Source organism: Salvelinus namaycush, chromosome 36 (genome assembly GCF_016432855.1).
Source record: "Salvelinus namaycush isolate Seneca chromosome 36, SaNama_1.0, whole genome shotgun sequence".
In the NCBI taxonomy this organism is placed as follows: Eukaryota; Metazoa; Chordata; class Actinopteri; order Salmoniformes; family Salmonidae; genus Salvelinus; species Salvelinus namaycush.
In genome coordinates, this window is record NC_052342.1 from 24,798,625 (window position 1) to 24,813,624 (window position 15,000).

General features: G+C 43.3%; 1 protein-coding gene across 1 annotated transcript in view; it reads right to left on the reverse strand.

The window, feature by feature from the left end:
• LOC120030510 (collagen alpha-5(IV) chain-like) overlaps nt 1-15,000 on the reverse strand; it is a 103,713-nt gene that overhangs the window by 49,663 nt on the left and 39,050 nt on the right. The window contains exons 6-14 of the mRNA XM_038975918.1: nt 9,471-9,530; nt 9,230-9,319; nt 9,058-9,102; nt 5,876-5,920; nt 4,966-5,028; nt 4,415-4,468; nt 4,265-4,291; nt 4,021-4,101; nt 3,678-3,740 (exon numbers count right to left, since the gene is read on the reverse strand). Of these exons, the coding sequence (XP_038831846.1) occupies nt 3,678-3,740; nt 4,021-4,101; nt 4,265-4,291; nt 4,415-4,468; nt 4,966-5,028; nt 5,876-5,920; nt 9,058-9,102; nt 9,230-9,319; nt 9,471-9,530 (528 nt within the window). The remainder of the gene's footprint in view (nt 1-3,677; nt 3,741-4,020; nt 4,102-4,264; nt 4,292-4,414; nt 4,469-4,965; nt 5,029-5,875; nt 5,921-9,057; nt 9,103-9,229; nt 9,320-9,470; nt 9,531-15,000) is intronic.

Genomic DNA, 15,000 nt, shown 5'->3' on the forward strand with positions numbered 1-15,000 from the left:
GTGCGTTTTGTTGCCAACTTTACTTTGCTAGCTGACAACTTTACGTTTTTTGTTTGTTTTTAATTACCGTTTATATTTGTAGTTTTTCCATCGCAACTTTTTTCCCTCATTCAACTTTTTCACTCCGGACGCTTTATCTGGACATGGTTCGTCAGCACCTTCAACAGCCGAAGCTAAGTAGTAACATTAACATGATGTCTTCTAATTGCAGTCGCTGTACTCATAATATACAGGAGAACGATCGCCTTATGGCGAGGATAGCTGTGCTGCAAGCCCAGCTTCAGACGCAATCGTTAGGCAAGGGTAATTTCAGTGTAGGAAAGGAAGAAACAGCGTCTGTGCCACCAGTAAGTACAGATAGTAACGTTAGTATAAACCCCCCCGCACAGTCCCCGCAGCCGGACAACTTTCTCATGGCTTCTGGAGGGAAATGCTGTTGGAATGCTCAACTGGTGTCGCTCATTCAGCCGACAGAAACTTTCAACCGGTTTTCCCCATTATGTAGCGAGTCTGAGTCTTCTCTTGTCTCTACTCCTCCCGCTACGGGGTCTGAGACGCCGAAGGCTCCAACCATTAGCTCTGACAAATTGAAAACCCTAGTCATTGGCGACTCCATTACCCGCAGTATTAGACTTAAAACGAATCACCCAGCGATCATACACTGTTTACCAGGGGGCAGGGCTACCGACGTTAAGGCTAATCTAAAGATGGTGCTGGCTAAAGCTAAATCTGGCGAGTGTAGAGAGTATAGAGATATTGTTATCCACGTCGGCACCAACGTGGATAAGGATGAAACAGTCAGAGGTCACCAAGTGCAACATAGCTTCAGCGTGTAAATCAGCTAGAAAGATGTGTCGGCATCAAGTAATTGTCTCTGGCCCCCTCCCAGTTAGGGGGAGTGACGAGCTCTACAGCAGAGTCTCACAACTCAATCGCTGGTTGAAAACTGTTTTCTGCCCCTCCCAAAAGATATAATTTGTAGATAATTGGCCCTCTTTCTGGGACTCACCCACAAACAGGACCAAGCCTGGCCTGCTGAGGAGTGACGGACTCCATCCTAGCTGGAGGGGTGCTCTCATCTTATCTACTAACATAGATAGGGCTCTAACTCCTCTAGCTCCACAATGAAATAGGGTGCAGGCCAGGCAGCAGGCTGTTAGCCAACCTGCCAGCTTAGTGGAGTCTGCCAATAGCACAGTCAGTGTAGTCAGCTCAGCCATCCCCATTGAGACTGTGTCTGTGCCTCGACCTAGGTTGGGCAAAACTAAACATGGCGGTGTTCGCCTTAGCAATCTCATTAGGATAAAGACCTCCTCCATTCCTGCCATTATTGAAAGAGATCGTGATACCTCACATCTCAAAATAGGGTTACTTAATGTTAGATCCCTCACTTCAAAGGCAGTCATAGTCAATGAACTAATCACTGATCATAATCTTGATGTGATTGGCCTGAGTGAAACATGGCTTAAGCCTGATGAATTTACTGTGTTAAATGAGGCCTCACCTCCTGGTTACACTAGTGACCATATCCCCCGTGCATCCCGCAAAGGCGGAGGTGTTGCTAACATTTACGATAGCAAATTTCAATTTACAAAAAAAAAAATGACGTTTTCGTCTTTTGAGCTTCTAGTCATGAAATCTATGCAGCCTACTCAATCACTTTTTATAGCTACTGTTTACAGGCCTCCTGGGCCATATACAGCGTTCCTCTCTGAGTTCCCTGAATTCCTATCGGATCTTGTAGACATGGCAGACAATATTCACATTTTTGGTGACTTCAATATTCACATGGAAAAGTCCACAGACCCACTCCAAAATACTTTCGGAGCCATTGTCGACTCAGTGGGTTTTGTCCAACATGTCTCTGGACCTACTCATTGCCACAGTCATACTCTGGATCTAGTTTTGTCCTGTGGAATAAATATTGTGGATCTAAATGTTTTTCCTCATTATCCTGGAATGTCAGACCACCATCTTATTACGTTTGCAACCACAACAAATAATCTGCTCAGACTCCAACCAAGGATCATCAACAGCCGTGCTATAAATCCTTGGACAACCCTAAGATACCTAGATTCCCTTCTAGATTTCCTCCATCTAACCAGGGACGTTAGAGGACAAAAATCAGTTAACCACCTAACTGAGGATCTAAATTTAACCTTGCGTAATACCCTATATGCAGTCGCACCCCTAAAAAACAACGACATTTGTCACAAGAAATTAGCTCCCTGGAAATTTCCCGAGCTCTGAAGCAAGCGTCCAGAAAAATTGTAACGGAAATGGCGCTCCACCAAACTGGAAATCTTCCGACTAGCTTGGAAAGACAATATTGTGCAATATCAAAGAGCCCTCAATGCTGCTCGATCTTCCTATTTTTCCAACCTAATTGAGGAGAAAGAGAACAATCCAAAATTAACTAAAAAGCAGCATTCCACAAGAGAGGATGGCTTTCACTTCAGCCGTGATGAATTCATGAACTTCTTCGATGAAAAGATCGTGATCATTAGAAAGCAAATTACGGACTCCTCTTTGAATCTGTGTGTTTCTCCAAAGCTCCGTTGTCCTGAGTCTGCACGGAACTGCCAGGAACTAGGATCAATGGAGAAAATAGTCATGGCCTCTAAACCTTCAAGCTGCATACTGGACCCTATTCCAACTAAACTACTGAAAGAGTTAATTCTTCAGTGACCACAGAGAGTCAGGACACCCGTTTAACATCCCATCTGAAAGCCAGCACCCTACACAAAGGAATGTCCCTAATCACTGCCCTGGGGCATTGAGAAATTATTTTTTAGACCAGAGGAAAGGGTGCCTCCTACTGGCCCTCCAACACCACTTCCAGCAGCATCTGGTCTCCCATCCAGGACCAATCCTGCTTAGCTTCAGAAGCAGGCCAGCAGTGTGGTATGCTCCCTCTAATTCTCTCTCTCTTCTTTCCCTCCCAGAGGACCTGATTCCTAGGACCATGCCTTTGGACTACATGGCCTGATGACTCCTGGCTCTCCCCAGTCCACCTGGTTGCGCTGCTCCTCCAGTTTCAACTGTTCTGACTGTGGCTATGGAACCCTGACCTGTTCACCGGATGTGCTACCTTGTCCCGGACCTGCTGTTTTTGACTCTCTCACCTACTGTCTCAACCTCTGAATGCTCGGCTATGAAAAGCCAAATGACATTTACTCCTGAGGTGCTGACCTGTTGCACCATCAACAACCACTGGGATTATTATTTGACCCTGCTGGTCATCTATGAAAGTTTGAACATCTTGAAGAACAATCTGGCCTTAATGGCCATGTACTCTTATAATCTCCACCCAGCACAGCCAGAAGAGGATTGGCCACCCCTCAGAGCCTGGCTTCTCTCTAGGTTTATTCCTAGGTTCTGGCCTTTCTAGGGAGTTTTTCCTAGCCACCGTGCTTCTACATCTGCATTGCTTGCTGTTTGGGATTTCAGGCTGGGTTTCTGTACAGCACTTTGTGACATCGGCTGATGTAAAAAGGGATTTATAAATACATTTGATTGATTGATTGAAGTCTGGGACCAGTTTGACTGTGTAAAGTCCCTCAGAACATACTGGATGTCACAGGTCTGGGACCAGTTTGATTGTGTAAAGTTCCTCGAAACATAAAGGACGAGTGCCGGTTGTCAATAACATGATTTGGGATGTTACTGTACTGTACCTCATAACCTCTGGGGCCGGGAGGGCCGGTAGGACCGGACAATCCCGAGGGGCCTTGGTCACCCTAGAAACAAGACAGACACCAAACGTTACACAATGACCTCTGGGTTGAAAGACACAGGTTTACATCTCCCATAATGGTTTACCATTTGTTTGATTGATTGATTCTGAAAATCCAAATATGACCAATATATTATATTAGCCTACTATTTGATAAAACCAATCACTTGACAAAATCTAATTAAGGTTTTCTCTTTTATCTGTCTAAATACAGACTTTAGAATTGTAGGTCAGTTAAAATCAGTTAAGTTCAAAGTGGGTCTATGGTTGTATAGAATACTCACAGGAACTCCGGGCAGGCCAGGCAGACCTACACCTCCTTTCTGTCCGAAACGGTCATTTGTGAAAACATCACCTGGGTCTCCCTGTAGAGACAACCGGAGGTTAAAGCGGAACCCACCACACATTGAGGTCGTATTCATTAGTGTACTCCATAGCACGTATTAGATACACTGTTGTTTCCTAGTGAATTATATGAGCCAGTACTTAATCTAAAGAGGACAACAGTTTGACAAATACAGTAGTTACCTTTTGTCCTGGAAAACCAGGTGGACCCTGAAGAGGAGGGAGACGAGAAAAATGGGATACATTTTAAAGTCTCATTAGTTTAAAGTTTAATCTTCCAAATTTTCTCAGAGAGACATGAGAGAGACGACACCGTGTGTGTAAGGTACTCACCAATCGACCCTCCAGTCCGGGGAAGCCTGGACTTCCAGGGAATCCTCGCTCACCCTGAGAAGAGATAGAATTAAAGCTGCTATACAGTATGTGACTTTTTGGGCAACCCGACCAAATTCATATAGAAATATGAGTATAGATATGTCATTCTCAGTGAAAACAAGTCCAAGCAGCGGTCGATATGTTCTATGTGTGCGATTTCTATGTTTCCCTGTTCTCAAGGTTTGTTTTTGCATCTTTTACTTTTGGTTTTGTACACCAGCTTCAAACAGCTGAAAATACAATATTATTGTTTAAGGAAAATATATTTCACAGCAGTTTAGATGGTACAATGATTCTCTACTCAATGACTGCTTGTTTTGTGAAATAAACTGAAATTGGGCAAACCACTACAATTTTAGCAACCAGGAAATGGAGGAGCGATTTCTGCATATTGCACCTATAATCATTTTAATTTTGCATCAACAGTCTCCAGCCCATTGGTTACTTTTCCAATATGCTATATGCGTTGACTCAGTAGCCTTACAAGCGCTGTAAAAATAGTAACCCACCTTAGTCCCGTTGCAGCCTGCAGTTCCTTTGGGGCCTGGGGGGCCATCCTGTCCCTGGAGACCCTGCAGGAGAACACAGACACAGCGACAACAGGAAGTCACACATCACACAGGAAGTGAGGTTACACAGCAATGCAGTACGGAACATTCAGATAAAATGTTTGGTGTAGAACCATAGAGAATGATAGAGGCCTCTAGTGGCCAAAAGGCTGTCTTAGCGTAGGCAGCGCCATTGAGGGCTTCCACCATTTTAATGTAGCCAACTGGGTGGGACGTATAACTTCATTGGCTGACCATTGGCTGATCCCTCCTGGTGACCCTGTTTCTCTCATGTCCAACTGGGTCATCAGGAAGGATCAGCTAATTGAGAAGAAGACAATTGACTACTTAAAAATGTAGATTGCCTCAATGGCGCTGCCCATGCTGTCACAGACGCTATAATGGCACAGATACAAAGATGAGTCCTCTATCTATCTCTATGTGTACAACATAAATAATTGTTGTAAGATTAAATTTGAAATCGTGTCACTTCTATTCATTATATGTTCTATCTGCTCCCTGGATGTCATGTGATGTTAAAAATAGCCAGTGATAGTTCAGTAAAGGTTCCACCGTCTCTCCACCAGAAGGGCTAGGCTATATAGATAGGCTAGGCTATATAGATAGGCTAGGCTATATAGATAGGCTAGGCTATATAGATAGGCTAGGCTATATAGATAGGCTAGGCTATATAGATAGGCTAGGCTATATAGATAGGCTAGGCTATATAGATAAGCTAGGCTATATAGATAAGCTAGGCTATATAGATAGGCTAGGCTATATAGATAGGCTAGGCTATATAGATAGGCTAGGCTATATAGATAAGCTAGGCTATATAGTAAAAAGTGACAAATAAAAGTAGGAAACTCACTGGAATTCCTGGTGTTCCGGGGAATCCAGGCAGTCCGGGAGGGCCCTGTGGGAGTAACAAGGACGATGACTCAATAAGAGAGGGTGGTGAGGGGAGGACGGCTCATAATAATGAATGGAATGATATCAAGTACATGGAAATCAGGTGTTTGATGTGCTTGAGACCATCCCATTGATTCCGTTCCAGCCATTACTATAAGCCCGTCCTCCCCATTTAAAGTGACACCAGCCACCACTGATCAATAAAATACTCAGAGAAATGTTACATCAGACACAGTGGTGTAGTGCAGCGCTCTCTCACTTCTTTGAGAATACACGGAGCTGGTAAAACTATTTCTGGAAAATATATTCTGATAAATTCTAAATAACTATATTTCATTATCTAACATTCAATGAAAAACAAATTCTAATTTATAATATGTATAGCTGCCTAGAGGTAAATTATGATTTCTTCCCGGTCTTCTCTCTGACGGTGGGGAGAATGAGAAAGAACTATAAGGTAGGTGTATGCACTGCGAAGGCCTATCACAGGCTTGACCACTTTGGCCAATCAGAACATTAAAATAAAACAATCTAAATTCACCGTGTGTCTGCCTTGACGTTCATAAAACTCCAATGACCAACTCTTGGCTCAGAGTCATATGTGACTACTAGTCGGTTATGGCGCCAAGGACACCCAAACCAGAGTGGTCACCGCAAAGCCCAAAGAGCCTGACCCTCTCTGGATGTTGCTGTAGCCCTGCTTGAGATAGTTAGCCTACACTGGCTATTGGTTGAAACGCAGGGCCCGTTCTAACTTGGTTTGTCAGGGTGGGAAAATGGAAATGTGAATTCGGCCAAATTGGAGGTAATAATGCATTTTGGTTATCGTTTATTTAGATGTGTGAATACACTACACCAAAAGCTTGATTTTCTGACTGTTTTCGAAATGAATTCCTGCAAATTTCTTATGTTCACTATTTGGTCAATTGATTTGATAGCATGTTTATTCTATGCAAATACATTTTATGAATTGATAGTTCACCTCTGTTTTCTTTTATTCTGCAATAGGGAATATTGTAACCATGTGTTCAAGCTAATCAAATCAAAGTTTATTTATGATACATTGTGTAAGCTACACAATACAATGAAATGCCTACTTGCATTAAAGCTCTCCTCGCAAATAGTGCAATAATATGAAGCTATATGTATTTGTACTTATATTAGGCTATAGCCTACAAAATAGTGCAATAATATGAAGCTATATGTATTTGTACTTATATTAGGCTATAGCCTACAAAATAGTGCAATAATATGAAGCTATATGTATTTGTATTTACATTAGGCTATATCCTACAAATAGTGCAATGATATGAAGCTATATGTATTTGTATTTACATTAGGCTATAGCCTACAAATAGTGTAATGATATGAAGTTATATGTATTTGTATTTACATTAGGCTATAGCCTACAAATAGTGCAATGATATGAAGCTATATGTATTTGTATTTACATTAGGCTATAGCCTACAGATAGTGTAATGATATGAAGCTATATGTATTTGTATTTACATTAGGCTATAGCCTACAAATAGTGTAATGATATGAAGCTATATGTATTTGTATTTACATTAGGCTATAGCCTACAAATAGTGTAATGATATGAAGCTATATGTATTTGTATTTACATTAGGCTATAGCCTACAAATAGTGTAATGATATGAAGCTATATGTATTTGTATTTACATTAGGCTATAGCCTACAAATAGTGTAATGATATGAAGCTATATGTATTTGTATTTACATTAGGCTATAGCCTACAAATAGTGTAATGATATGAAGCTATATGTGTTTGTATTTACATTAGGCTATAGCCTACAAATAGTGCAATAATATGAAGCTATATGTATTTGTATTTACATTAGGCTATAGCCTACAAATAGTGCAATGATATGAAGCTATATGTATTTGTATTTACATTAGGCTATAGCCTACAAATAGTGTAATGATATGAAGCTATATGTATTTGTATTTACATTAGGCTATAGCCTACAAATAGCTGTACCACGTAGTCGTAGGCCTATTAGGCTATAGATCTACTGCAATTTATTGTTGTTTGTTCCTGAACTGGCCGAATGGCAGAGCTTTCCTACTTCAGCTATCCTTCATTGCAAGATCTTGTCGCTATTCTTTCAGCACCACGAAGTGGCTCCAATCGCTTAAAATGACACCTCATCAAGACCTGATGCCTAATAGTCCTACGCATCACTTACTATTAGTATTACAAGTAGAAGATTAGCACGTCTCACAACGGTGCTTGTTCGGGAAATGTAGATCAAAGATGAATCAATGTCTTGCAAGATCCCATAACGATGAGTTAGTATTTTGCATAACAGAACCGAATATAATAACGTACAAAGATACTGTTACACCAAACACAACCTCTCATTTCTAATTATATTTTAGGATGTGGTTAACTGAAGCTTAATAGTCACATTTTTTCTTCTCATGCGGCCAAAACCCAACAGTGTGATCCACTAGGCAGGACATATGTTTTGACTGAAACATAATACATATAAAACATACATATAAAAGCGAATAGTTTGTTAACACCGTCTGCTCTGATTCAATGACGAAACAATACTTCAAGAAGACCTGAACGCATATTCCCATCAAACTGATTGAGATCAATCAAATGGTTGGCATGGAGATGCAGTTGGGACGTTTCACCCGTAAAACGTGAATAACTATCATTCACGATGGACAGTGATGATGGCCTATTTGGAGATGAGGTAACCTATGCCTAACCTGGTGTTTGAGGGTATTAAAAACTTAACATTTTCTTTAGACAATAGGTGTGGGTAGACGTCACAACTGGAGGATGCACTATACACATATTAATGATATACGATTGAATTGGCCACATCTGTCCGTACAAACTTTGATTGAGGAGATTATGACGTGATTTAATATTTTTTTTTTTAAATAAAGCGCGCTCCCTCACCTAAAAACAATGCTCTACACCACTGATTGTACATTCACATCAGAAACCAATAAGGTTACTTCCCGTTTGTCTTGGAGTGAAACGAGGACATCTGGTGGGCTAAGGTGAGTACTACACTCTAGAGAGGGCCATTTGACTGTGTACTGAACTGGTATATGGAGTGAGACGTGAGACGTGTGTGGGCATGTCAGGTTACTCACTCGTATCCCTTTTGGACCTCCAGGCCCTGAAGTTCCGTCACTACCCTGAGAGAGAGAAGAAGATGGGAGGGGGGGGGGGGGGGGGGGGGGGTTCGTTTTCAAGAGTCTAAATTCCCAGATATGGTCAGGTATGATGTTTCTCCTACAACAAGATCCAGGAAGGACCTCCTACCTTCTCTCCCCTGCCACCGATGGGCCCCTCAGGTCCGGGGTACCCCGGTACGCCCAGCTGACCCTGTAGTCCTGGTAAACCCCTTTCACCCTGTGGAACACGGAACACAGAACACAAAGTCATGACACTTCTTACAATGCATATTGCACACGGACAAAACAGTCATTACAAATCAGATCAGGAAATGATGTGTTAGGGTTGCTTTGTACAGTGGGTTAGTGTGTGTGTATTTCCCTCTCACCTTGACTCCTTTCACTCCGCTGCAGTCACACCTTGATCCCGCTGCACATCCATGACACGCCTGTGGGATGGAAAGAAAGAGATGGAGAGGGAGTGAGGAGAAAGAGTGAGAGAGGGGGGGGGGAGAGGATCGGGGGGTAGAGAGAGAAAGAGAAAGCGAGAGAGAGAGAGAGAGAGAGAGAGTGTGTTAGACAGATGCTCATGTGTTGGTCATTTCTCAGACAGCTTAGTGTAGCAGAGGTCTATAACAGGGGTGGGCAACACCCTTGGTCATTTCTCAGACAGCTCAGTGTAGCAGAGGTCTATAACAAGGGTGGACAACTCCCTTGGTCATTTCTCAGACAGCTTAGTGTAGCAGAGGTCTATAACAAGGGTGGACAACTCCCTTGGTCATTTCTCAGACAGCTCAGTGTAGCAGAGGTCTATAACAGGGGTGGGTAACTCCCTTGGTCATTTTTCAGACAGCTTAGTGTAGCAGAGGTCTATAACAGGGGTGGGTAACTCCCTTGGTCATTTCTCAGACAGCTTAGTGTAGCAGAGGTCTATAACAAGGGTGGGCAACTCCCTTGGTCATTTCTCAGACAGCTTAGTGTAGCAGAGGTCTATAACAGGGGTGGGTAACTCCCTTGGTCATTTCTCAGACAGCTTAGTGTAGCAGAGGTCTATAACAGGGGTGGACAACTCCCTTGGTCATTTATCAGACAGCTCAGTGTAGCAGAGGTCTATAACAGGGGTGGGCAACTCCCTTGGTCATTTCTCAGACAGCTCAGTGTAGCAGAGGTCTATAACAGGGGTGGGTAACTCCCTTGGTCATTTCTCAGACAGCTTAGTGTAGCAGAGGTCTATAACAGGGGTGGACAACTCCCTTGGTCATTTCTCAGACAGCTCAGTGTAGCAGAGGTCTATAACAGGGGTGGGTAACTCCCTTGGTCATTTCTCAGACAGCTTAGTGTAGCAGAGGTCTATAACAGGGGTGGACAACTCCCTTGGTCATTTCTCAGACAGCTCAGTGTAGCAGAGGTCTATAACAGGGGTGGGTAACTCCCTTGGTCATTTCTCAGACAGCTTAGTGTAGCAGAGGTCTATAACAGGGGTGGACAACTCCCTTGGTCATTTCTCAGACAGCTCAGTGTAGCAGAGGTCTATAACAGGGGTGGGTAACTCCCTTGGTCATTTCTCAGACAGCTCAGTGTAGCAGAGGTCTATAACAGGGGTGGGTAACTCCCTTGGTCATTTCTCAGACAGCTTAGTGTAGCAGAGGTCTATAACAGGGGTGGACAACTCCCTTGGTCATTTCTCAGACAGCTCAGTGTAGCAGAGGTCTATAACAGGGGTGGGTAACTCCCTTGGTCATTTCTCAGACAGCTTAGTGTAGCAGAGGTCTATAACAGGGGTGGACAACTCCCTTGGTCATTTCTCAGACAGCTCAGTGTAGCAGAGGTCTATAACAGGGGTGGGTAACTCCCTTGGTCATTTCTCAGACAGCTCAGTGTAGCAGAGGTCTATAACAGGGGTGGACAACTCCCTTGGTCATTTCTCAGACAGCTTAGTGTAGCAGAGGTCTATAACAGGGGTGGACAACTCCCTTGGTCATTTCTCAGACAGCTCAGTGTAGCAGAGGTCTATAACAGGGGTGGGTAACTCCCTTGGTCATTTCTCAGACAGCTCAGTGTAGCAGAGGTCTATAACAGGGGTGGGTAGCTCCCTTGGTCATTTCTCAGACAGCTTAGTGTAGCAGAGGTCTATAACAGGGGTGGGCAACTCCAGTCCTCCAGGGCCTGATTGGTGTCACACTGTTTCTCCATCCCGAGCAAACACAGCTGATTAATCACATTGCATTCTAAACTGAAGATAAATAATTAGGTGATTATTGGAGTCAGGTGTGTTAGCTGGGGCAAAACTGACACCAATCTGGCCCTGGAAGACTGGAGTTGCCCACCCCTGGTCTAGAGGGTAGGAGACTGCAGTAAATAGTCTGAGCACAGGGTCTGAGGTGTAACACAGAAACAGTGATTATATATTTACACACACACACACACACACACACACACACACACACACACACACACACACACACACACACACACACACACACACACACACACACACACACACACACACACACACACACACACACACACACACACACACACACACACACACACACACACACACACTAACCACGTCCCCTACGTCAAAGAGCTGATAACTCAAGACCTGTGAAACATTAACATTACACAATACCACACTATAATATACAATACCCCTGTTAATGTGAACATTACACTATACTATAATAAACTACACAACACTACACTACACTATACAGTGCAATGGGAAAGTATTCAGACCCCTTGACTTTTTCCACATTTTGTTACGTTACAGCCTTATTCATCTATATACACACAATACCCCTTAATGACATCACAATACCCCTTAATGACATCACAATACCCCTTAATGACATCACAATACCCCTTAATGACAAAGCAAAAACAGGTTTTTATACATTTTTGCAAATGTATAAAATAAACAGAAATATCAAATTGACATAAGTATTCAGACCTTTTACTCAGTACTTTGTTGAAGCACCTTTGGCAGCGATTACAGCCTTGAGTCTTCTTGGGTATGACACTACAAGATTGGCACACCTGTATTTGGGGAGTTTCTCCCGTTCTTTTCTGCAGATCCTCTCAAGCTCTGTCAGGTTGGATGGGGAGCATCAATGCACAGCTATTTTCAGGTCTCTCCAGAGATGTTCAATCGGGTTCAAGTTCGGGCTTTGGCTGGGCCACTCAAGGACATTCAGGGACTTGTCCCGAAGCCACTCCTGCGTTTTCTTGGCTGTGTGCTTAGTGTCGCTGTCCTGTTGGAAGGTGAACCTTCACCCCAGTCTGAGGTCCTGAGCACTCTGGAGCAGGTTTTCATCAAGGATCTCTCTGTACTTTGCTCCGTTCATCTTTCCCTCGATCCTAACTATACTCCCAGTCCCTGCCACTGAAAAACATCCCCACAGCATGATGCTGCCACCACCATGCTTCACCGTAGGGATGGTGCCAGGTTACCTCCAGACGTGACGCTTGGCATTCAGGCCAAAGAGTTCAATCTTGGTTTCATCAGACCAGAGAATCTTGTTTCTCATGGTCTGAGAATAGATTAGGTGCCTTTTGGAAAACTCCAAGCGGGCTGTTATCTGCCTTTTACTGAGGAGTGGCTTCTGTCTGGCAACTCTACCATAAAGACCTGATTAGTGGAGTGCTGCAGAGATGGTTGTCCTTCTGGAAGATTCTCCCATCTCCACAGAGGAACTCTGGAGCTCTGTCAGAGTGACCATCGGGGCACTCTCCCTTGATTGCTCAGTTTTGTCTGGCGGTCAGCTCTAGGAAGAGTCTTGGTGGTTCCAAGCTTCTTCCATTTAAGAATGATGGAGGCCACTGTGTTCTTAGGGACCTTCAATGCTGCAGAAATATTTTGGTACCCTTCCCCAGATCTGTGCCTCGACACAATCCTGTTTCGGAGCTCTACGGACAATTGCTTTGACCTCATGGCTTGGTTTTTGCTCTGAAATACACTTTCAACTGTGGGACCTTATATAGACAGGTGTGTGCCTTTCCAAATCATGTCCAATCAATTGAATTTACCACAGGTGGACTCCAATCAAGTTGTAGAAACATCTCAAGGATGATCAATCGAAACAGGATGAACCTGAGCTCAATTTCGTGTCTCATAGCAAAGGGTTTGAATACTTATGTATATAAGGTATTTCAGTTTTTTATTTATATACATTTGAAAAACATTCTATACACCTGTTTTCGCGTTGTCATTATGGGGTATTGCGTGTAGCTTGATGAGGATTTTTTTATTTACTCAATTTTAGAATGAATAAGGCTGTAACGTAACAAAATGTGGAAAAAGGGAATACTTTCCGAATGCACTGTACAACACCACTGCTATTGTTAACACGACACAATACTACAATACACTATACTATACCAAACTATACCACACTATACCACACTATACCAAACTATACCACACTATACCATACTATACCACACCATGCTATACTACACTATACCACAATATGCCCCACACTATACTACACTATACCACAATATACCCCACACTATACTACACTATACCACACTATACTACACTATACCACAATATGCCCCACACTATACTACACTATACCACAATATGCCCCACACTATACTACACTATACCACAATATGCCCCACACTATACTACACTATACCACAATATGCCCCACACTATACTACACTATACCACACCATACTATACTACACTATACAACAATACACTATACCACACAACACTATACTACACTACACTGCACATCACAACACATCACCACCAAACCCAACACGTCACAAACCATCACAACACAACACAACCCATCACAACACAACACAACACAACCCAACCCAACACAACACAACACAACACAACACAACCCATCACAACACAACACAACACAACCCAACACAACCCAACACAACCCATCACATCACGTCACAACACAACAGCAGAGGGACAAACAAAGAGTGATAAAGTTGGAACATTTTCAAACACAACTCTGTGGTTGATACATCCATTTGGTTACATTTCTCCAGACCCATCCTTTAGCTGTTTACCAAAACACAGGAAAAACCTCATTTTGACTGGACTGAGCAATGACTCTCTCTCTCTCTCTCTACCCCCCACCCCTCTCTCTTTCTCTCTTCCCATCCCTGCCTCCCTCCCTGTGTGATGTACAGTACCAGTCATAAGTTTGGACACACCTACTCATTCCAGGGATTTTCCTTATTTGTACTATTTTCTACATTGTAGAATAATAGTGAAGACATCTTAACTGTGAATTAACACATATGGAATCATGTAGTAACCAAAAAAGTGTTAAACAAATCAAAATAGATTTTCGATTCTACCAAGTAGCCAACCTTTCTTTGCCTTCATGACAGCTTTGCACACTCTTGGCATTCTCTCAACCAGCTTCACCTAGAATGCTTTTCCAACCGTCTTGAAGGAGGTCCTACATATGCTGAGCACTTGTTGGCTGCTTTTCCTTCAATCCTTCACAAAGATAATAGTACACATTTTTTAAAAACCTTGAATGAGTAGGTGTGTCCAAATTTTTGACTGGTACTGTATGTGTGTGTGTGTGTTTGTATGTCTTCTCTACCCCCCCTCCACCCCCAACCTCTACCCTCCCGCTACCCCCCCACAACCACCCTCTCTACCCCCCTCTATCTCTCTCTTCCCCTCTCTATGCCTCCTCTACCCCCCCACCCTCACCCTCTCTCTGGCCCCCTCCAACCCACTCTACTTCCTCCTACCCCCCACAACACCACCGGGCCATGTAATCCAGTCAGGGTGTTGCGTAAGGAGAGGGGGGTGAGGAGGGGGGAGACGAGGGGGAGAGGGGCTGAAGGCATGCACACTGAGGATTAGCGAGCTAGGCGAGACTGGAATTCCCACACTCATCAAAGACTGATGATGATTACACA